We start from the raw sequence: 23,554 nt of genomic DNA, 5'->3' as shown, positions 1-23,554 counted from the left end.
GCCACTCCTCTGTGTCAGTGACTTTGAGAGAGCTATCCATGCCTTCATTTAGGGCTGGGCCATATCATACCGTTCACGGTAATACCGGTGTAATTTTGGGTAACGATAGGAAAATGAAATATCGCGATAGAATATGGGTAAAACGCGCATGCGCAGTGCCTATGTTTACATACGCACATGATGGCGATGCAGAATGAGAAGAGCGAAAGTGGATCGTTAAATGAAACGGATGAACCAGAATTGGTTTGTAAAAATGCTGCAACTTCGGTGGTGTGGAACTGGTTTAGCTTTCGTCCGTCAGATACACAACAAAGTACTATTTTTGGTAGAGCATGCTAGCGGGCCGTCGTTATTACCGTGTTTTTTGGAAAATACGGCGCACTTAAAATCAATCCTTTGATTTTTCTGAAAATCGACAGTGCCCCTTATAATCCCGTGTGCCTTATGTATGAATTCTGGTTGTGTTTACTGACCTCGAAACGATTTTATGTGGTACACGGCGCTCGAAAATCTGTCAAATGTTTCAGTACGACTTTGCTAAGCTACGAAGCCGCACCGCTTGATGGATTGTCGGAGCATTGTGGCTATCGTATGCAGGCGCCTCGCGGAGTGATACGTACTGTGCTTCAACATAATATTACCGTATTGTGTGTGTATAACCTCTTTTTAAGTTTTGTGGATATTATACATGGTTATGCTGAGGATATGTTGGCCAATTTCCACTGGAAATGCCTTTTGGTTAAACTGTCAGCAAGGATTTGCATTTGCACTGTTAATTTTTATATAACTTTAATGCACATAAAAAACAGCTGCTTGTTTAAGTGAAAATACATTAATGGGGTTTTTTGCACTAATAAAGTTGTGGAGTTGTAAAATATTTTGTCTAGTGTCAATTATATCGTCAGTTATATCGTTATCGCAAATTTTCAAATGTATATCATGATAAATATTTTTGGTCATATCGCCCTGCTCTACCTTCATTTCATCTTGAGTTGACTATTCTAACAGTCTTTTGTAACCAACTTTAGAGATGTAAAGGTGAATTACAGCACAATTACTACTTGGGCTCGTAATAAGACCCTGACCAGAATCAGAAGGCACCGAATTCGTGAGGAGCCAAAGTATTAAGCAGCAATAATGACTCGGAGACTGTGTAACTTTTGAGTAGCCAGTCTTGTATTGTTACAAAGTGTAAAAAATTAGTGTCCAATTTATACAGGACAAAAAAAATATAAAATAAAATAAATAGTGTGCACACTTAAACAAAATAAAAGTACTCGTTGGGGCCCTTTAAGAATTCAAGTTATGTTGACAACAGCCAACTTCAAAGGTCCTTGTGAGTGTAATTGGAACGTGTGTATCCTCTTTGGGGTGGATCGTCCTCAAAGTGGTTGGCTCGCCATCTATCACGACTGGAATTTCGTCCTGGTCCTCGTACTTTCCTGTCCTCTCCAAAAACCTGACCTATAACCCAGGTCATAAAATGTACATTCTAATCAGTCTTTCTTTCAGATGCATTGTTTAAGGTTAAAATGTAAAATGAAAATATTGCATCAATCTCGTATTCATTGCATCAACATCTTAAATGTTATCAAATCTCACAGTTTCTGTTTCCTTTTTAGTTGTACAACATTCAATTTTCAAGTATATCAAATATGAGAACTAAATATCTAAGTTGCTCACATATTTCTCTACTCATGTAAACATTAATTAATACTTATGGTAAGTAATCATTGACATTCAAAATACAATATACCATAACAATTTCAGAACTATGTGCAAATAAGCAACAAAATACAAATGTGAGTTCAGTTCAGAGGTATAAAAGCAGTGTGCTTAATTTCTCCTCACTATAGGCCTATTCGTGAGAGAGAAATGCACTAAAAATTACCCTCTAGGTTACTTTAAACTCACAGTGAACTGACAAAAAAATAGCTTCAGAGCGGCTAAGGAACATATTGCTCACAGTTGCTCTGTTTCACAAAGCCGAACACACACTAGTGTCGGAATTGCAGCAGCTCTCCGGATGAAAGGTGAGTGGCTAGCCTTTGAAACACCGAGCTAGCATTAGCATGATCATGACGGTAAGTCTCTACAAGTTTTTTTTCTTCAGAATAACACTCGTCTAACCGACGTTGCTTCTCTCCTTCATCCAGCCACTTGACTCTGGACCTCCAGCAGGTAAGTATGCTGGCTTTCCTTCCTCTCAATTCTGAGTTTTTCCTGTCTTTCGTCCCTGCGTTTCTCACATGCCTCCACACCTGTTGCTGAGATGAGAAAACCCGGGAGAACCACGCACCTTCACCTCACTTCCTGGCTGACAGGGTCAATGCGGCCTGCGTAGGCTCTGATTGGTCCCTGAGCTAGGTGAGGTGCATTCAAAGGTCATAGGAAATATGTCTACAAAAGTAAACAGGAAGTGAAGCTGGGCAGAGTACACTGCAGTTGTTTTTATCGAAACTGTGTGTGACGTATAACAGAACTATATCATACGCATTCGGCTTGTAATGCTTCAGATCTGCAGAGGATTAGCCTCAGGCACATCTCTTTCCGGAAAGTAATGATTGAATAAAATAATTATAATACTTTGACCAACTGAGTCATGTTTTCTCTGACCAGTAAAAGAATAAAAGAACCGGATACTCTCTCTTCTCTATCATTGGTGTAAATGTGTTTTTTTTTCATCTGGGCTACACTTTATTCAGGTGTCAGTCTGTGATTGGTTTGCCAACTGCAGCTGGTCCAAAATGCTGCAGCATGGTTACTAACTGGTACACACAAGCGAGACAACATATCACCAATACTCGCATTGTTACATTGGCTGGCAATCAGTTTTCAAACTGATTTTGAGGTTTTATTATTTGGTTTTAAGGTATCGCATAGGTTAACGCCCTCAAAAACTGTGTTTTTCATGTCATTTGATAATTTTAGATGTACAGCACTTTGGTGAGCAGCTATTGTTTTAAATAGAACTCTAAATTATCTTAAATTTGACTTGACTTAAATTATGACAGAAATTTCATATGACACCTTGGGAAGGGCTTTTAATTCACCTTTAAATACAGAAACATATTTTTAGCTTTCAGTCATATTAACTATGTATATTTGGTAAACAAAGGTGTCCTTGCAGTGACAAAGCAAAATCTGTTAATCAAATCTTAAGTATTTAATTTTAGGAACTCAATTACATAGCCAAGTTTAATTCTTACATGGAAGGTGGCACCATAGCAATTATGGTGCCACCCGTTTCAATCAGAATCAGAATCAGAAAGACTTTATTTATCCCCAAGGGGCAATTAACAATGATTGATTGATCAATGATTGATTTTCCAATTAAAATTGATGTTAGCTTGAATAATGCGATATCGATTCATTAAATCCTGTATCGATTTTTTAAAATAGAAATGTATTTTGCCAGAAATGCCAGAATCTCAGGTTAAAGATTTCATTTCAACAACCACCAAACAGCTAACACAGCAAATGAGAGCAGATAAACAGATTACACACAAAGACGTAAACACAAAGTGCCGACCCGATGCATCAGAATCAGTGAGATGTTGGCTTTCTCACTCAACAGCATGTATCCTACAGGACACACCGTCGGGGCTGAAAGCCGATATATCACAGATTCTGATGCGGCAGGTTTTGTCACCCTCCGACCAAAATTCACTGAACCACAAGCAAAAGAAGATCCAAACATCTCTCTTTGCTGTTTTGCTTCCACCACGATAAAATCACACTTGCAAAGCTCTCTCTCTCTCTCTCAGTGTACTTCAAGAACAGTTTCCCATCTAAAAATCTGTTTTTTTGCATTATTTGCTTGCTTATAATATATATGCTGTTCAATACTGAAGAAATTTAAACTTTTTAAAATTATACCAAATTGCAAGACTCTTAGCTGCGTCTCTAATAAAGCCTCTGTAACTTTGCTCTGCTTCACTTCAATAGCATCAGGTAATGTTCATATGTTGATTCATGGTTTTCTTCAGTTTATGATCTACTGCAGAATATTTTAAAGGGGGTTATCTGCTATTAAAAGCCAGGCTAGGAAAATCTCCTTCGTGTTTTTCTGTGTTTTATCCTCAGTTACTTTGACACAAAGGCATCTGCTGTGATGCTTACACCTCTGATGAAGTCTCACAAGTGTTGGTACTGATAAATGATCAGAATTATAATATTTTTGGCTGTCTGAGGCAAAATTTCGAATCGAATCCGGCCTTTGTGAATCGGAATCAAATCAATCATAGAAATCAGTGACGATACCCAGGCCTAATTTATGCGTTTATGCATTTATGTTTTTGGCCTACATGAAACATCTTAATTGAAATAAATCATGGACTGTAATTTATTTGATCTTGATGTCCCAAAGGAAGTACAGCTGGGCACCAAACATTTTAGACAAGTTAGACCATATAAGGAGTTGTGAACAAGGAGTTTGTCACTATTAAAATCATTATTAAAATCTTTATTGACGTATGTAATAAAGATAACACTATGATTATTTACTGGTTTGTTTTACTGGTTTGCCCACATAATAGCTCTGTAAAAAGATAGGGCAGTCCATGGCAGTGTGGGAACTATGTACATGTACAAGAAAAATAAAAACTGTGAGACAAAGAAATCCCATTGCTCTACCACTCCTTAATGTGTCACAGTGTTATGAATAAATCTTCTCTCTTTTTTTGGTACCGGTACTGGTTTTATTTTGTTGTATTTATCCGTGACACCTTAAAGGTCGGTCCGTGAAAATATTGTCGGACATAAACCGGTCCGTGGCGCAAGAAAGGTTTGGGACTGCTGGCATAGTTGGTAAAAGCTGAAAGTGGTGCAAGGGGTGACCTGACACACACATAGATAGATATGCACACACACTGACATGTGGATTGCAGGGTTTTATTAAGTACAATAATAGAATACAAGCACACACATGCACATAACACGGAGCCAGTATAATATTTGAAACAAATGTTTAGCACTTCTAATTCACTACTTACTCAACCTGCTCTTCAAGTGCTATGAAGGGAATTAAACTTTAAAATTCCTCTGTGGGCATTATTAAACTAGGTATGGGGAAATTAAGGTTGGGTACAGTGATAAGTAATTAACTCTTGGATAACACTTGAACCTAGACAATTTTAAAATTCCTTACTCAGGCCTTTGTTACATTATTAAATCTCCTTTTTAATTAATGAGCACAATAACCCAGGTAAGCGTCATTATTCTATATGAACAAAAGTATGATTCATTGTTATGAGGAAACAAATGTGCTTTTAGACTATGTTGTGTACCTTACAGGTAAGACCAAAAACATTTATTGGAACTGTGCCAGTGCTGGCAGTACAAAAGCATTGCTGCATGGAGTCATGCAGCTTCATCTAGCTTCGTATTTGAGCCAAAGAAGAAGTGACAAGGTAATTCAGTTATTCTATTTAAACTAAAAATTATTTTCAGACTTCTCTGGGAGTGTTTTTGTTAATATATTAAGTCTATAGTTATGTTAATAAAGCCATGTTTAGATTTTACTGACAGAAATACAAATATTATTAGCTGGGAATATTTAAATAAAAAAAAAATTGTGTACATATACATGGTGTATGCCCGCTTAATGCTTTTAATATTTTATTATTCATTTTAATTTATGTATATTCATTCAGCAGGTTTGATTTTGAGCTATGGCGGGTCAAACCTTATTGTTTTTGCTGCTTTTGGTGATTATAGGTGAGTATTAAATAAAATCAGCCTAATAATTTATTGTTGTTGTATTGATTAGCTTATTGCTTTTTAACGATGTGAGGATTCTCAGATTTGTATTCAAACACATGTGTTTATTGTGATAGGCCATGTGAGTCCTCAGACAACAAGTACGTGAAAACTTTGATCACCTCTCTATAATTTATTAACATTCTCCTGGAGATCTATCTGCTATCAAACAATATAATTAGTTATTTGATCATACTTTGAGATTATACCAGTGGATAACAACAGAGACAAACTACTATAGTCACTGTTTTTTAATGAAGTAGCTTTAAACTCATGATTTATGTATGTACACTTGTATGTTTGTATTCATTTTTTATTACAGATCCTGTGACATCAGGTGAGTTAATATACTACTTTAAATTATAACTTAAGTTACTGAGTGCATAATTACAATATTGAGTAGCCTTAAACTTAATTCTTTTGTATGTATACATGTATCTATGTACTTATTTATCTGTCTGTTGTAACAGGTCCTGTGACATCAGGTGAGTTCATATATAACTTAAGCTCATGAGCTGATTGCATTGTTGATTCCAACAATGAGTGCCGTCAGAGGGAGCAATGTGTGTATTGGACACTTATAGTGTCTTTTTTTATTATTAGTATCAACTATATTACTTTATATTTATATTATATAGCTGCCACTAGACAAGCATGTAAAAAGAAGTGCTGTTCTTATAAACCAAGCAACCTATCATGTTATACAAGAACTCTATTATAGTAATCTACACCAATGCTTGGTATCACTGGAAATGTCACTTTTTTATAAACAGAAAACACTAAGAGATTTCTTTACTAACAGTAATCCAAACTTTTTCCTCTGGCATCAATGTTTTAGCTGCAGATTATTTTAATATAAGACTTACCTCATCAGGTGACTTTTTAGAATAATCTGATCTGAGTTCAGTCTGAGGCCACCACCTCCTTGTTGGTTGTAGTTTTCAGCTCTATAGTGCTCTGTTTTTGTGTTTCGATTTACTCTTCCTGCTATGAAAGGCCAAAATGCTTTTCAAAAGGATCCCCCCAAAAAGTGTAAAATCTATAAAAATCTAAACAAAAACTAAATGTGCAATGATCTGCAAAGTGTTCCTCCACCTTTTTCCTTTTAGGTACCAATTTTTTCCCCAGGCATTTGCTGCCAATGTCTCAAATTTTCTCAGATGTTTTGCTGCCATCAAATTTGAAATGAACCAATATATATATTTTAATGATAAAGTTCAAACTGTTTTCTATGTTTAATTTCAAATACATTGTAGGTTTCTCAGATTTGCACCCCCCCCCCCCAATTCTGTTTTTATTTACATTTTCTATAGTGTCCCAACTTTTTTGGAATTGGGGTTGTATTTATTAAGAAAGGAATCTGTAGGATACAGTGTTTAATCTTAAACTGCAACATAATTGGGAAAATCCTTTTTTACTCATTTAAGGTACCCTCTATTCAATATCTGGAACAACAAGCTCTCGGTCAGACGATGGAAGTTCTCCTCTTATTGTCCTACAGCGTCCTTTCCTGTATTTTGGACAGTCATATAATCAGATTTATGTAAGTAAAATATGTTTTGGAAAACTAAGGCTGTTACAAAATGCAGACGTATAAAATGTTCATTCTCCAGTTTGCAAATCAGTTACAACAGAATTGAATTGTACATGCTTAAAAAATAGAAAGATTTGCTGTTATGAAAGTAACAATTTATGTTCAATTTCTACATAATTTCAACATATGTTGAATGTTAAAAAATTATTAATACTGATAAGAGGCAGAGTACATTTAGGTCCCACCCACTGCTAACTACTAGCCTACTTGGTCACGGCTGGAGGCCGTCAGGCAGAATGCACTCAAGGTGCAGATTCAACACACAGGTACTCGAAGTGTGACGTGAAATAATTTATTTACAGTGACGAGAGAACACAGGCGAGATGTGCAGGGAGTTATTTGCAGGGGAGTGAGTGAGGGGACTATATACAACAGTGAGACAATACTATTTACAAACGTGGAAAACTATAGCTAAACAGCGCAGACCATAAACATGAATGTGAGCTGGGATCAATGGCTAATGAACACAGGTTACATGAACTTGAGCGGTGTGGACATGATTATGCAACAGGGTTCCAGGAAGTAATTCATAGTGCTGACATGATTAGGCGGGTTATGGGCCGGAGGTCAGAAACTTTGTTTGCAGGTGGAGGTGTGAGCAGGGGGGGAGGGAAAGACAGCTTCAGTGTTAAGGATATGATCCGATTCCAGTAATCCAAGTGAGTTGCCCTAGAGGCAGGTAGGTGAGAATGAAACTGGAGTCTGTGCAGAAACTGACGTAGGTGTAGCTATTTGCTAGCAGACCAGCAGCCAGGCTATGAACAGCTGTACTGGCCTTAAATACTGCCCAAGCTCCAGGCACATTTTCAGAGAGGAAAATAGGTCAACTCCACCCAGGGGAGGAGACACAAAAAAATACTGCCACTCACCCGGACCATGACATACTTGTCATTTCCATCCAAAACCAAAATATATAAAAAATAGTTGAATGTGTGGTGGAGTGTAGGGCCAATAATTGCTTATAAGAAAAATGTAGCTATAGAGCAGTGATGAGTTATCATAGACTCCAAAAAAAGATGGCTGGATGTAGCTTTTGGGTATGAAAGTGAAGTCACTGCAATATGTTCCTTAAATATATGTTTTTTTCTAATGACCACCAGGGACGACTCACACGGTTTCAAAAGAAAACAGTGTATTAAATTTTTTTTTTTAAAAACAACAACTTTCTTTTCCCTTCATCCGTGGCCACAGTAAAAACTTTCCTCAATCACTAGTTTCAAGTCTTACTTAAGAATTGTTCCTGATTTTGTTAATTAGCACATGTTTGTGTTTGTTTGGTAACATGTTTGGAAATGTGATTGTGTCAAAATATATCATTTGTAATCCCATTTTTGTGAATATAAATGAGAAGTTATTGTTGTGAAATGAAAATTATGCTTATCTAAGGCACTGTAGGGACATAAACATTAGAAATGGACAATTATAGCCCCTTATTAGACAGTTTGTAGGCAACATGATGACGTTAGAATACACCATAAATAATGAAAGTTTTGTGGATATGAATTATATGTGGCTGTTGTGAAATTAAGATCATATGTTTTTAATGAGGTTTTATAGATGAGCACAGGCTCAGCTACTAAACGTAATTTTAGCCTGCTGGTGTCTGATTGCTATACAAAATGATCTTTTGATGATATCCGAATAAGGGGTTTGTGGGCAAACGAACAGAGACTTTGTGCATTATAGCAAGATTTCTGTCCCAATAAAAGTGAAGAATAAAAAATTCATGGTATTTTTTTTAGATAAGAATTATATAATATTTCTGGTATGATCAACTGATCAACAACTGTGTCTGAAGTGTATTCCTGCCCACAGCTGATACTTGATTTATACTGATTTTTGCTGACAAGAATGTTTTTATTTGCTAGGTAAACCACAATGGGCATCTGACCTTTGATGCACCATGGTCTAGCTTCACCCCTCAACGGTTTCCAATACATGGATCCAGAGACATCATCGCTCCATTCTGGACAGATTTAGACAATAGACAAAATGGTCAGATCTCCTACAACCAATACACCAGTGGCAGTGTTCTCCGGCAAGCTACACAGGACATTAATCAATACTTTCCAGGACTCAATTTTAATGCAGACTGGGTCTTTGTTGCAACTTGGTATCAGGTGGCATATTTTAGTGCCTCTGGAGCAGTAAGTCGACTTCGAAATTATGCAATCAATATTAAGTATTTGGGTATGATACATATGAATATATATACTTTAAAAACAAGATTTTTTTTTCAGCAAACAACAGCCCAGGCAGTCTTGATATCTGGAGGTCAGTACTCATTTGTGATGACGAACTACGGAGAAATAGCCTTCACACAACAATCTGTACAGGTTGGTACCACTTAAAATATCTTAATATACTAAAACATGTTTGTTGTGGCCATCTCTTACTTTAGGTGAAATGCATGCATATAAATATATGAATGCAAAATAACCATGCAATTATTTTTAATAGTGTGACATGTCATTTTCAGGCTGGATATGACACAGTCCAGTCTACTCACCATTTTTCCATCCCTGGATCATTCTCACAAAACGCAACAGGAGAGTTCTCAAATTTCCGTCTCAGCAGCAATGTCCATGTGCCCGGTCGCTGGGCCTTCAGGACGGACCGTGGATCAAGAGGCTGTACTTTCGATGGTAAGGCCTGAACACAATAGCCAGCTGCAGAAATGTACTTATCAAAATTCTCTGAAAACTCCATGAAAAGAGTATTGTTATACAGTGAACAATAATCCTCTTCTCAGTCCCTTCATTTTTAGTGTCTCTCTGTGAAAATAATAACAGAAAATTCATTCAAAACCTTAAAAATTAAGACTGCTTGAGTAGTAAAAATGTTTTCAAGTGGAAGTAAAAACATTTAAAGTAGTTGTTTTTCTATTGTTTCAAAGGTTTACCCGTGCAGCTTGGTGATTCCTTCTGGAGTGACAGGACCTGTGCACAGAAGTGCACCTGTACCGCATCAGGCCTGCAGTGCCGCAACCAGCCGTGCTCCTTTTCACAGATCTGCCAGCAAACTTCCTTCCAGTTTTCTTGCCAGACAGTGCAGAGACGCACCTGCACCATAAGTGGTGATCCCCATTACTACACCTTTGATAACCAAGTGTTCCACTTTCAGGGCACCTGTGCTTATGTTCTCTCTGAGCAATGTAACAGTGGACTGCCCTACTACAGAGTAGAGGGCAAGAATGAGCACAGAGGCAGTACTCGAGTCTCTTGGACACGACTGGTGAAAGTGCATGTCTACAATGACACAATTGAGCTTGTCAAAGGACGTCGTGGTGAGGCGAAGGTATGGAATAAGAATCAAGTTTGTACTTACGGTGATATGCGTTTGTGACATGTATGTTTTACTCTTTCTGTATGCTGGTGTTTTTACAGGTTAATGGGAACTTTGCATCCACTCCATTCTCCCTTAGCAATGACACCGTGCAGGTTTATGAGTCAGGTTTTTCTGTGGTCGTCAGCACTGACTTTGGCTTAATGGTGTCTTACGACACGAATCATTACGTCCAAATCAGCGTGCCCTACACTTACCAGAATGCAACATGCGGCCTTTGTGGAAACTTCAACAATCAACCTCAAGATGACTTTCGCACACGCCAGGGCGAGCTTGTGAGCTCTGATGTGGTTTTCGCTGACAGCTGGAGAGCATCTGAGGATGATGACCCTGGCTGTGGGCCACAGTGTGCAGGTCTGGCCTGTGCTGGCTGCACTGCACAACAGACAGCATTGTACAGCAACACTGACCACTGTGGTATCCTCAGCAGTAGTTCTGGACCTTTTGCAGCTTGCCATCAACAACTTCCTCCACGGTCCTTTGTGGACAGTTGTGTTTATGATCTGTGTGTAGGAGGAGGGTACCAACCCATTCTCTGTCAAGCCTTAAGTGTGTACGCAAGTCAGTGTCAACAAAATGGTATTCAGCTGCAAAGCTGGAGGAGACCCGGCTTTTGTGGTATGTTAACCAATTATTTAAATGATTTCAAAATATTATTTTATTAAAATGCCACGAATGCTAAAATCAATTTTTTTTTCTGCTCTCTAGAAATCCCATGTCCAGCCAACAGCCACTTTGAGTCTGAAGGCACAGGATGTCCAGCTACTTGTATCAATCCCAACTCCACCCACAACTGTCCTCTACCTGCGCAGGAAAGCTGCATCTGTGATTCAGGCTACATCCTCAGTGGTGGGGTCTGTGTCCCTCATGCTGAGTGTGGCTGCAGCTTTGAGGGCCGTTACTACCGCTCTGGACAAACTGTAATACTAGACGAAAACTGTGGGAGGCGTTGTAGCTGCAGTTATGGCTCCATGACTTGCCAGCCTCATGGTTGTGGGTCATTTGAATCATGCAGGGTGGAGGATGGAGAAAGAGGATGCAGACCAAATAGCTATGAAACATGCTGGATCAGAGGCCCAGGGTCATATCAGACATTTGATGGACTGACATACCAATATCCTGGAGCGTGTCGATTGACACTTGCCAAAGTTATGGGACTGTCCAGTCACCCACACTTCATGGTGACAGCAGAAAAAGTGCCAAGAGGCCAGCAAGACTTTTCCAATGTGCTAAAGTTTGAGGCAGAGGGGACACAGGTCTCTGTTGAGATGGAAATAAATGGCAAAGTTCAGGTAAATGACAGAAATACAACTGAACAATCATTTTAGATTAATGTGTCATAATGAAAACAAAAATAAACCCCACAAAGACTTGCTTAGAGAAAGAATGAGTGGGAAACAAATCAGGAATGACCTGATCAGATAGAGTTGTATATAAGTACCATTAATAACTCTGTAAAGTAGAAAATAATGATTTACTTAAAAATACTTTGGAGATAGGGTGCTATAATATTGAATTATTAAGTAGAGATCAGTCTGTAATTATTTGAACATTATTCTACATTGTTGTTTTCACTGTAATAACTGAATGTTACCCCAGAAAATATGAACTAGGAAAGGCTACCTTTCAATACTCTCCTTTACCTTTTCATTGTTGTTTCTTTTCCCCTCAGGATGAATTCCTTGTTCTTTAGTATACTAAAGTTAATAATAGTAGAATTTCATTTTACGTTTATTTTCATTTCGTAAAATGTTATTAATTAACTGTTTTGTTTTACTGATATACTGCTTCTGCCCATCACATCATAAATACACAAATACATCAAATGTTAATGGAGCATCACGGTGGTGCGTTGATTAGCATTGTTACCTCACAGCAAGAAGGTCCTGAGTTGCATTCCAGCCCCCAGTTGACCCTGACAAGGATAAGCGAGAGAGAATGGGTGCATGGGTTAATTACAGTGGTGTATAACGAAGCAGTTGAAACAAATAGCACTTTAAAGCATAATTAATGAAAACAGTCAATATGTAAGATAAACAGAAGAGGACAGGGAGGCTGTTGCAGTTTTGAAACTCCATTAAGGAGAACCAGTTAGCTCTAAGAGTCAATCTGGAAAATGTTCCAAATAAAAATGATCTAATATGGTATCTCCCAACGGGTTCTTTGGTAAATAATCGTTATCCACAATAAATACTAAGATTAGGACTTACTGTGGAAATACAGATGAGCACTTCATTAACAATCAGCAAACTCATGATTCATTCTTTATTTGTTATGTAGTACCTAATATGGTCCTTACTTGAAAGTGTTATTATTATTATTATTATTACTAGTATAACTATTTAAATATCTTTTAGGTTAATGGTCAGCTGATCAGGCTGCCTTTCAGCACTCCATCCAACCGAATCCAGATCTTCCACAGCAGCATTTACAGTGTCATCATTCGCACTTCCTTTGGTGTAACTGTACAAACAGTCTGGCCTCACCTTGTCCGTGTCACTGCTCCTGGTGTGTACAGTGGTTCATTGGGTGGACTCTGTGGTGACTACAATGGTCATCCACACGATGACTTCCGCACACCCAATGGTGTCCTGGTCAACAGTTCTCAGGACTTTGGAGACAGTTGGCGAGATGGCTCTCTGGCTGCTCACTGTGTGGAAAGCATGAACCAAAATTCTACAACTAATTACAATTCTAGAGAGTACTGTGGCATTCTCAGCTCACCAGATGGGCCATTTGTACCCTGTTGGTCTGTGGTTGACCCAAGGCAGCAGGTGGATGTATGTGTGGAGATCATGAGGGGCTCTAGCGATCCAGCATCAACTTTGTGTGATGCCCTACGAGATTATGCACTAATGTGTCAACAGAGGGGTGTTGCCTTAGGGCAATGGAGAGATGCAACTGGCTGTGGTAAGCACTCAACAGTTTTTTAATTAACTCTAGCTATGATCTCCAAATGTTTAAAAATGCCTTTTTTATATTAACCTGTTTGTTTTTCTCCAGCACTAACCTGCCCGTCAAACAGCCATTATGAACTCTGTGGAACCTCTTGTCCTTCTGCTTGCCCCAGCCTCTCTTTCCCCTTCACCTGTGATACTGTGTGCCAGGAGGGTTGTCAGTGTAACAATGGTTTTATTCTAAATGGCGACCAGTGTGTTCCACCAACATCTTGTGGATGTTATCACCAAGGACGCTATCGCGAAAGTGGTGAGCAGTTCTGGGATAGTGAAGAATGTCAGAGCTTGTGTACCTGTAACGGCACTACAGGGAACGTCCGCTGTACTCCCAACTCCTGTGGCCCCCAGGAGTCCTGCCGTGTGGTGGAGGGCGAGTTTGGCTGCCATCCCAACCCTCATGGCACCTGCTCTGCCTCTGGAGACCCTCACTACATCACCTTTGATCGTAAGGCCTATGACTTCCAAGGAACCTGCCGCTATACTCTGGTGACCCTCTGTAATGCCACTGATGAGCTCAATCAGTTTTCTGTGGAAGCTAAGAATGAGGCATTGAATGGGCGTCCACTTTCAACAGTAGCTGAAGTTTTTGTGAATGTGTGGGGCTACGACGTGCATATGTCAAGGGATAGAAGAGGTTTGGTACAAGTAAGTAGTTAATGATATTGCTAATTAGATCATTGTTATGAATAATATCAGATTTATGAAGTAAATGGCAGCTACATATATTTTAGGGATATTTTTACTGCTGTGAAAGAAGAAAATAACAATTAAAAAGTAGAAAAACTACCCACTGATTTTCTTTGCATCTCTCTTCTAGGTGGATGGAGTAACTAGAAATTTACCTATTATCTTGAATGAAGGTAACGTGTCTATCTATGCAACAGGAACTCAAATACTTGTCAGCACTAATTTTGGCTTGAGTGTCACCTATAATGGATATAGTGCAGTGTTTATCTCCCTACCACCAAATTACAGGTACAATTCCCACCCATCAAAGCTACAGTCATTATTATTTGACATGCTTTAAAAACCAGGATAATCCCATCTACATAAGTCATTTATTTACTATTTATCCTTATGAAACTAACACAAGGACTAATGTTAACTGTTGTCATCAACACAGAGAAAAAATATGCGGACTTTGTGGAAATTTTAATGGAAATCCAAATGATGACTTTCACACACCATCTGGAACGATAGTCACATCTCCAGATGAGTTTGGGAGAGCCTGGAAGGTGCCAGGAAACTACACGTGCAATGATGGCTGTGGCTCCTCCTGTCCACAGTGTACCAATGAACAGCCTGCTAGAGATCAGTGTGAGGTGATCCAGGCAGCTGATGGGCCCTTCAGTTTCTGCCACGAGGAGGTGGACCCGGCACCATATTTCAACGACTGTGTGTTTGATGTATGTTTGTCAGGAATACAAGGCCACGATCTCTTGTGCAGTGCCATTGAATCATATGTCAGTGCGTGTCAGTCTGCTAATGTTCGAATCTATCCGTGGAGGGAGAACACCACCTGCAGTGAGTCAACATGTTGTTTTATTATATTTATATCTAAATTTACAAGAAATTTGCTAACCACTTAAGTAATTTGACAACACTCATTATATCCACATTGTATTACATTAAAATTAAATGTCTGATTATTGCCATTTTTCGCATTTCTCAATATTAAGCACTGGACTGTCCAGCCAACAGCCATTATGAGCTGTGCGGTACTGACTGTGGCCACACCTGTGCCAGTAGCATTGATGAAACCTGTGAGCAGTTCTGCTCTGAGGGATGTTTCTGTGATGAAGGCTTCATCAAGAGTGGGACCAGGTGTGTCCCAGTGGAAAGCTGTGGCTGCCAATATGATGGATTCTACTATGATGTAAGACATTAAAGTCAATAGTAAACAAACAACAGTGCCTATTATATAATGTCTATTATAGCTCAGTAATAATGTGGTAATATTGAGGTAACAAGGTGGAAACAAGAAGATAAAAATAGAGACATAGCAAATAATTGCGACTTAATTTCCAGAGTAATAACCAAGTGATCTAGTGAGTACTATTACATTTAAATCTAAGTAATAACAGATCATAAATTATAAGTGATAATATGGATACAAATGTATGTACATGAGCTAAAAAAAAAGAAAAGTAATAGTATAGTCACAATCACTAGCAATAAAACACATTTCATATATACTAACCTCATAATAATAGGGTAGCAAGATACTAATATGACTTTAGGTTTTAATGTATTAGGATACCATTACCGTATTGACATAATGCTGGAATTAATCCTATGTTAATAACCTTTTAATACAAGCTTCAAGAAATGTGATGTTACCTGGAAACACGTGGTAGTTTAGGTCTAATAACCAGGAATCAGAGCTGCAAAATGTAAAACATGCTAGTTCCATGTTAATAACCCAAAAAATCCAAACCGTATAAAAAATTTCAGGAAGCATGATGAATACCAGGAAATGTGGTAGTTTCTGTGAAATAGCAAGCAAAATGCAAAACTACAGTTTATAGTTTCATATAACTGAAATCGTAGGACCAAAAAATGTCTTGTTTGCTATCATATATTCAGCATAGTTATTATGACTATGTTTTATATTACAGCACTAGAAAGAAAATAATTCATATGTAGCTATACAAGCAGAATGATGCTCTAACTCTTTAAACTGCAGATTAAAAAAAAATCTCTTCTTAAATAAATGAATGCATTAAACAATCAGTTGAAGATTATACAGCTACATCAGCATAATTAAATACTCCTTATCATGCAGCTCTGTTCCACATATTTATTGAAATTGTGGCATTTAGCATCTGTCCTCTCTGTGGGAGAAAGAACAACAGTTACAACTAGTTGCTCTGTCACAATATTTAGTATATTAATAGTTGCAGTTTATAGTGATCTAGCAATTACTGCACTAAATCACCTACAATTAATGAAAAAAAGAATTCAGAATGGCATTTTAAGAACTATATTTGTTGTATCAATTTGGCTATAAATTGGTGTGGTGTGGTTCACAGGCTGGCGAGTCCTTCTGGACAGATGGTTGCTCCCAGAGATGTGAATGTCACGCTCCCAATGACCTGCGATGTTCTGCTGCATCTTGCACTCCTGCACAAGAGTGCTCCATCAGAGACGGACAGCTGGGCTGTTACGATGCCATGTCCACCTGCACTGTGTGGGGGGATCCACACTACATCACCTTTGATGGAGCAGTGGCTCATTTCCAAGGAACTTGCTCCTACATCATCACTGAGAGCACGAACCATGGCACTAATGAAACCCAGTTTCAGGTGATAGCCACCAACAATCACCGTGGAAACAACCGTGTGTCATTTGTGTCTGCAGTGGACATATACCTCTCAAATTATCCAGAAAGTGTGCACATCAGGATTGGACCCAATAAAAGAGCAATGGTACATACTAAGCTTTCTACGTTAATCTCATATCAGCCCTTGCATAGGAGGCACTTCCTCACTTCGCATGTCTCTCATAACTCTTGTTCTTCCAGGTAAATGGAGGAGAAGTGTCTCTTCCCACCACTGCAGGAACTTTAGCTCGGGTGGTAAGAGAAGGCAGCTACATAATCGTCGATGCACTTGACCTGGTGGTCCAGTTTGATGGCCAGAGTACTTTGTTGGTAAGAATCGCCCAAAACCGTCAAAACAGAGTCACAGGTATGTGTGGAAACTTCAATGGCGACTCTGGGGATGACAAAGTCTCACCCACTGGCACACTGGCACAAAATGACAATGACTTTGGACAGAGCTGGAAGTCAACAAGAAGCCAACCAGGGTGAGTTGTTTGGAACTTCTTTAGGATATTCCAAAATTAGAGTCTTGTTGACCTTCATCAACTCATATAACATAATGTCTTGCTTTGAATGAGAAGATTTTATGGACATTTTATGGACAACACAGCAGTACATTTAAGGACAACAGCATATATATTACATCCCAGTAAAAATAATAAATGTACTGTTGTGCTGAGTGTGAATTGGGAGTGTATATGTACAGGACATTTTACCAAAGTACACAAAGTTTCCCAAAGTGTTAAACATATAATGTCTTTTGATAGAGCTTAACAGGTTTTTCTTTTATTGTATCCTTGTCCCTCTTCTTCTGCAGAGGAGTCAGACCCCTGTGAACAGCTGGACTGCACAGAGTACGAGTGGTGTGGTAAGAAGGACGGTGTCTATGGCTGCTTCTGTGATGAACACCACCACCGAGGCAACAATGAAAGCTATGGTGAAGGAAGCTCCTATTTAATCCTTGTTTTATTTTTAGGTCATTGGCAATGGTACTGCAGTGCAGTTTGTACAAGAAAAATTGGATTTGTTAGTTATTTGTTTTCTTTTTCTTCTTTTAAAACTTGTATTAACAGACTCAACCATCACTTGTGCCAGTAGTTCAGGCACCATGTCTGTTTCCCGTTGTCAGCTTTTTGAGGCTGGGTTTCACTCTGATGCCCTCCATCTCCGAGATGAATCCTGCAATGGGACTCTTGAGTATGGACGACTGGTGTTCCACTTTGACAATGACAACCATCTGTGTGGGACAGCACTCAGGGTACAGTTACAAAACCAAAATATTACGGATAGTCACCGTTATTATACATGTCATGTCTTGTCATTTATATAATAAATGACATCATATTCAATTTGTAATGTTTTGTTTTTTTAATTTTAGAGCAACGGAACACATTTCATGTACGAGAACACCGTCCAGGGTGTTGTGGATCCTCATGGAAGTCTTATCAGCCACCAGAGGAGCATCAGTCTGCTTTTCTGCTGCGAATACCCTCTGAATCAGGCCCTGTCTATGGCTGTGGGCATCAATCCTGTAGAAAGGTAATAATAATAATACCATCTCCTATGCAGTATATACAATACTTACTTACTTAGTGTTTTATGTAGTTAAATGTGCACTCCAGGCATCCTTTGGGAACTTATTTTGAAACCCAGTGCTTTAAGATCACAATACTGACAATGAGACAAAATAAAAACATTGCTGCACATTAACATTACACTTTTTGATGTTCATGCATGTTAATAATCTTCATCATTTAGTAAGGAACTCATTTGTAGCATTATTGTGTTTTTTATAGCATCATTAGGAAGAAGATTACAACCGGTCAAGGACAGTACAGCATGAGAATGATCCCCTTCCGGGACCCTGGCTTCCGCTTCCCCTTCACGAGTGACACAAACATAGAAATGGAAATAGATCAGAGGTTATATGTGGAGGTGCGAACAGAAGGAGTGGATCAAAGCCAGATCTCCACCGTTCTGGACTCCTGCTGGGCCACGCCAGTCAACACGCCAAACTACCCCGTCCGCTGGGATCTTATTACTGCAGAGTAGGAAAACTTTTGCAACATCACCTTGTCTTAGCATACTTATTTAAAAACTTGAAAGAATCAGCCCCAGACAGACCTCTCCTCAGTTTCTCCACCAATTCTTCTCATAATGAATTCTGCTGCTTTGCTTTATAATCTGGGATATTTAAACATCTGCCTGTCTTCCAGGTGTCCCAATGAAGCCGATGGAACGGTAGAGCTGATTCAGAACGGCATCTCCACTGAGGCTCGATTCTCCTTCAGGATGTTCACTTTTTCCAACTATTCATCCATTTACCTTCATTGCCGGGTCCACCTGTGTCTTTTGAGACACAACAATTGTACAGCTGTATGTACCAATGTTTTTAATTCTTATTGTTTTTCATTCTTATCTTATAAATTAGAAACAGTTAAATTAGCAGAAGCCTCTAAACATTCTTTTCCCCTCAGCGCTGTTACCCGGGTTACCACAGGAGAGTTCGGAGGGACACATCTTTCCATGATACTTCATCCATCTCACTCGGACCGCTTGTTTCAAGGCCAGGAAGCAGAGGTACATTGAAGCTCTCATGTCTCTTCACGTTGTACTTTTATAGATGCCATAAAGTTTATGGACACATTAAACATAAACTTTGGTTCTTCTCTTGCAGACCCAGTGATGCAATTAAGCAGTGGCCAAGGCCAGGTGACACCTCTGCTGGCCCTGCTAGCCAGTTTGATCCTAGCCAGCATGCTGGTAACCCTGCTGGTCAAACGGTTTGCTCCCAAAACTCCAGTCTAGAAATTGCCAAAACTCTTGAAAAATGATCCATATTTTTTTTAAATCATTTATTATTCAGTTACTTTTCGATTGTATTTTCATCTGAGTGGCCTTTCTCTTGAGGAGTGTTTCTGTACTTGTGGTAAGGTGTGTAGTAAGTTTGCTTTAAATGTAAATGGGATAAAATATGCAGGATGTTATAGTTTGAATCTTCTTGTTGTATTCACTGTTTGCTGATAAGATTATTCTGTCCTTGATTTCTGTGTGTAGATTTTTATAATTAAATCTGTGTCATATTTAACATAATGATGGATAATGAGGGTCAAATCAAGCCAGAACAATAATCAACTCACTTAGATAAGTTGATGTTGACTCTGATTCTGCATGACACTGCAGTGTAAAGCAAATGACTGTGAAGAACTACCATGTAAAATGAACTTGAGACACACTAATATCAATATAATATAACACAGATGTGAACTTGTTTGCCTACCTCCCATGCAAAACATATTCTAGTCTAAATTCTCTAAGGATTAACTAATGCATGTAGTGGACCATATACTTGTCTCTCAGACACTCAACCAGCACCACTATGGATTTACAAAATAAAGTAATATGTGCAATACAATAAACTGGGTACCTACTGTTTGAGCTACAATTTAATATCATTACATGATTACTATTTTTGCTTCATTTTATCATTTGAAATAAAAGTTAATAAATGATTGCCTAAATGTATCACAAATCATTAAAGTAATTCATAATATTTAATAAAAATCTGATTATGAACAATGCCTATTTCTTTTCCCCAGTAAGAATATACAATGAAATGTGTTGTTAAATAAAGTGTCACTTAGTCATACTGTTATTGAAGGTGAAGGCCAAATTAGGAAGTTGATCTTTAGCACTTAGTTGTAACAAGCGATACTTTTATGGATTTATTTTATAGCTAAAGCTATTTGTACACAATGTGCTATATTTGCTGTCACAATTAGTGAACAAATCAGTGACTCATCTGTTAAAACCTTTGTGCTTATTATTTGAAACAGAAAGTAACAATGATCTCTTAAATAACACAGTTTTAGTTGTTGCTCATTGATTGTTAACCACATCTGTGCTCCTTTGTTTGCAGGTGGTACCTTTAAGATATATCTTAAAGGTACACACAAGGATGTGTGTGGATTCACACACACACACCGTCTTGGACTGTGTCCAAGACGCTTCCTGCACTGGGTATACTTTGACTCAAAGCCAGGAATGTTTGGGTTGGGTGAAAGCCAACTTGTCACTGGAGCAATGAATAACTTGAGCCTGCACGTGCCAACTAAGCACCTGTTCTTTCTCTAAGTAGGCTAATGGTGTACAATAATTGGTGACGTAAATACATAAGAGTTATATATTACAATGTTATATCATCCATATAACATTGTCATCATTGCCGCTCGAACATTTTTGGATAAATGTTATTTTTATCAAAGCTAAATTACAAAGATTATGTTATTGATTATATTTTGTGATTGATATTAGTTTCATTTCTCAGTAAATGAAAATGAAAGAATTACTGTGAGAAAATCAATTAGTCATTTCCTGGTTACTATGGTGTTACATGTAATCTGCATGGTAGATATTCAGAATCATAAAGATCACAAAGGCAAATGAAAAACAATACAACCATCATCAGAGTCTCTATCTCAATAAATCATGTTAAATTCTTCCAGGTTATCTCTCCTGATTGAAATAGCTTCTATTTCGTTTCTGCCTTGATTTCTATTATTTAAATGTTGGGTAGTTCATTTTTTTGTACCTAATCTGTACAGGTTTATTATTGCCAATCTAATACTGATTTGATTATGACAATTCAAACATTTGACATTTTTGGTAACATCTTTGTTTATGAGGCAGGTTTAGTATGCCAGCTTTTAATTGTTTCCTTATAAAAACTGACAAAACATATGCAACCACAGGATGGCTGTAGTTCAGGAGGTAGAGCAGATGCATGGTTCAATCCCTGGCTGCTCCAGTATGCATGCCAGCCATGCATGGGCAAGATCCTAAACCCAGACAAAAAAGTGTTTGTGTGAATGGGCTCACCCATCCTGGTGGAGACCCTGAAGTTCTTTACAACAAAACAAAAGAAGATTAAAAGTTAGTATGCAGCCACTGTCCCCCTTCATGCAAGACTTATATGTATGCAATAAGAGTTTGTCTCTTTATTCAGCTCTAAAATAAAACCTGCAACTCTGTGTGCTCTTTTAAAATGATAGAAAAGGCTGTGAAAAATTCGAAAACTACAAATAATCACTTCAAATAAGCTTAAAAAGACACTGAAAACATCATCATGTTTAAGAGAAGGGAAAATCCACCATGTATCACCTGATAAAATACTTTACATTTCTAAGACTTTAAAATAGCAATTTAAATTTTACAAGACTTAGAGTTTGTAATTTAATTCAGTTCAATTGTATTTATATAGAACAAGATCACAACAACAGCTGCCTCAAGAGCAAACCCCAACAATGGAGTGACCCAAGGATAACAACCATACATTTCTCTAAAATGTAAATCTGTAAGCCTTCACGTATAATGCATCTAGATAAAACTAATACCATTTAAGCCAAGAACAGTCCTGTAGTCAGCCCTTCATTTGCAAAGGATATCTTTTTCAGTTTTGTATATGAGAACTCTAGCCCACGTAGTAAAATTGGTATGGATCGGATCTGGCCCACACAGTGTGCTTACACATGGCCCACATACTGCAAAGAATGACAGCCCTTTAGTGGCCCAGATCTGGTTTGCCAGATGTGGCCCACACATGGACCAGCAGCAGATACGCTGGTGGTCCTGTACTGGCCCAGAACAGTTTCAGCTCTGGCCCCAGATGTCAGCCTAATGTGTACCTTAATCAACCTTAATAACAACATGTGCTGGAACATAATAGTGTGAAAGTAACATGAAGAATCTCTGTTCAGACAGTGAATGGACTGATTCCCATAGCACTTTTCCCTATCCCAGATTACTCAAAGTGCTCTATACAACATGTCACATTCACACACTTTCTGCTTCCTAACTACATTCATACATATTCACACTCTTGACATGCTGACTGGAGGAGCCAGGGATCAAACCGTTAACCTTCCGATCAGTAGGTGACCTGCTCTACCGCCTGAGCTATAGCCACACAGCGGTAAACATGAGTAAACCCTCACTAGGTTTTGGATACAGTGTACAGTCACAAACCTGTCAAACCTGCATTTGAAACGTTGGCTACCATAGCAGTATAGTATTGCAACATGGCATTTGGTTCTTCTAACTAAAACCGGAAAATAGGAACGTAACTAGTGCCATGTAGTGCCACCTGGCCCACATCTGGTTTACATACACCCAGTGGCGTGTCTAGAAAATTTTTGTTGGGGGGGCCAGGTAGGGGCACAGATTTGGAGAAGGGTGGCAGATGTAATTGGCAGATAATGTTAAAAAAAAATTCTACCAACAGTTAACCATCATTCAATAACCCTGTAAACCTAATAACTGAATTTGCTTTTGACTCTTATTAGAATGAGGTTTTAACCACTACGGTGCAAAGTTTTTAGATACTGCGTTGATGAAGTACAAGAGATACAATCAGTGCTTTGTCAGTGTTTACGCAGCATTGAAGGACAGCAATATTTGCATAGTATTTTTACTAACATATAATACACATATGTTTTGGGCAAAAACATTTTTGAATATTAAAATACGAACATTTTTAAAATACAATACAATACAAATACAATTGGCAAATTAGCCAAT

General features: G+C 38.3%; 1 protein-coding gene across 1 annotated transcript in view; it reads left to right on the top strand.

Annotated features, from left to right (window-relative positions):
• The first annotated feature begins 5,629 nt into the window (after positions 1-5,629).
• Positions 5,630-23,554, top strand: part of LOC100707335 (alpha-tectorin) — a 49,611-nt gene continuing 31,686 nt past the window's right edge. The window contains exons 1-18 of the mRNA XM_019362608.2: positions 5,630-5,718; positions 5,838-5,861; positions 6,083-6,097; positions 6,231-6,245; positions 7,188-7,303; positions 9,223-9,501; positions 9,595-9,690; positions 9,834-9,999; positions 10,251-10,651; positions 10,741-11,317; positions 11,408-11,991; positions 13,057-13,609; positions 13,703-14,301; positions 14,474-14,631; positions 14,780-15,180; positions 15,336-15,532; positions 16,689-17,084; positions 17,180-17,463. Of these exons, the coding sequence (XP_019218153.1) occupies positions 5,673-5,718; positions 5,838-5,861; positions 6,083-6,097; positions 6,231-6,245; positions 7,188-7,303; positions 9,223-9,501; positions 9,595-9,690; positions 9,834-9,999; positions 10,251-10,651; positions 10,741-11,317; positions 11,408-11,991; positions 13,057-13,609; positions 13,703-14,301; positions 14,474-14,631; positions 14,780-15,180; positions 15,336-15,532; positions 16,689-17,084; positions 17,180-17,463 (4,907 nt within the window). The 5' untranslated portion in view covers positions 5,630-5,672. The remainder of the gene's footprint in view (positions 5,719-5,837; positions 5,862-6,082; positions 6,098-6,230; positions 6,246-7,187; positions 7,304-9,222; positions 9,502-9,594; positions 9,691-9,833; positions 10,000-10,250; positions 10,652-10,740; positions 11,318-11,407; positions 11,992-13,056; positions 13,610-13,702; positions 14,302-14,473; positions 14,632-14,779; positions 15,181-15,335; positions 15,533-16,688; positions 17,085-17,179; positions 17,464-23,554) is intronic.

Source organism: Oreochromis niloticus, linkage group LG8 (genome assembly GCF_001858045.2).
Source record: "Oreochromis niloticus isolate F11D_XX linkage group LG8, O_niloticus_UMD_NMBU, whole genome shotgun sequence".
NCBI lineage: Eukaryota > Metazoa > Chordata > Actinopteri > Cichliformes > Cichlidae > Oreochromis > Oreochromis niloticus.
Note: the sequence above shows the minus strand (reverse complement) of the source record. Positions and strands in the feature narration are given on the sequence as shown.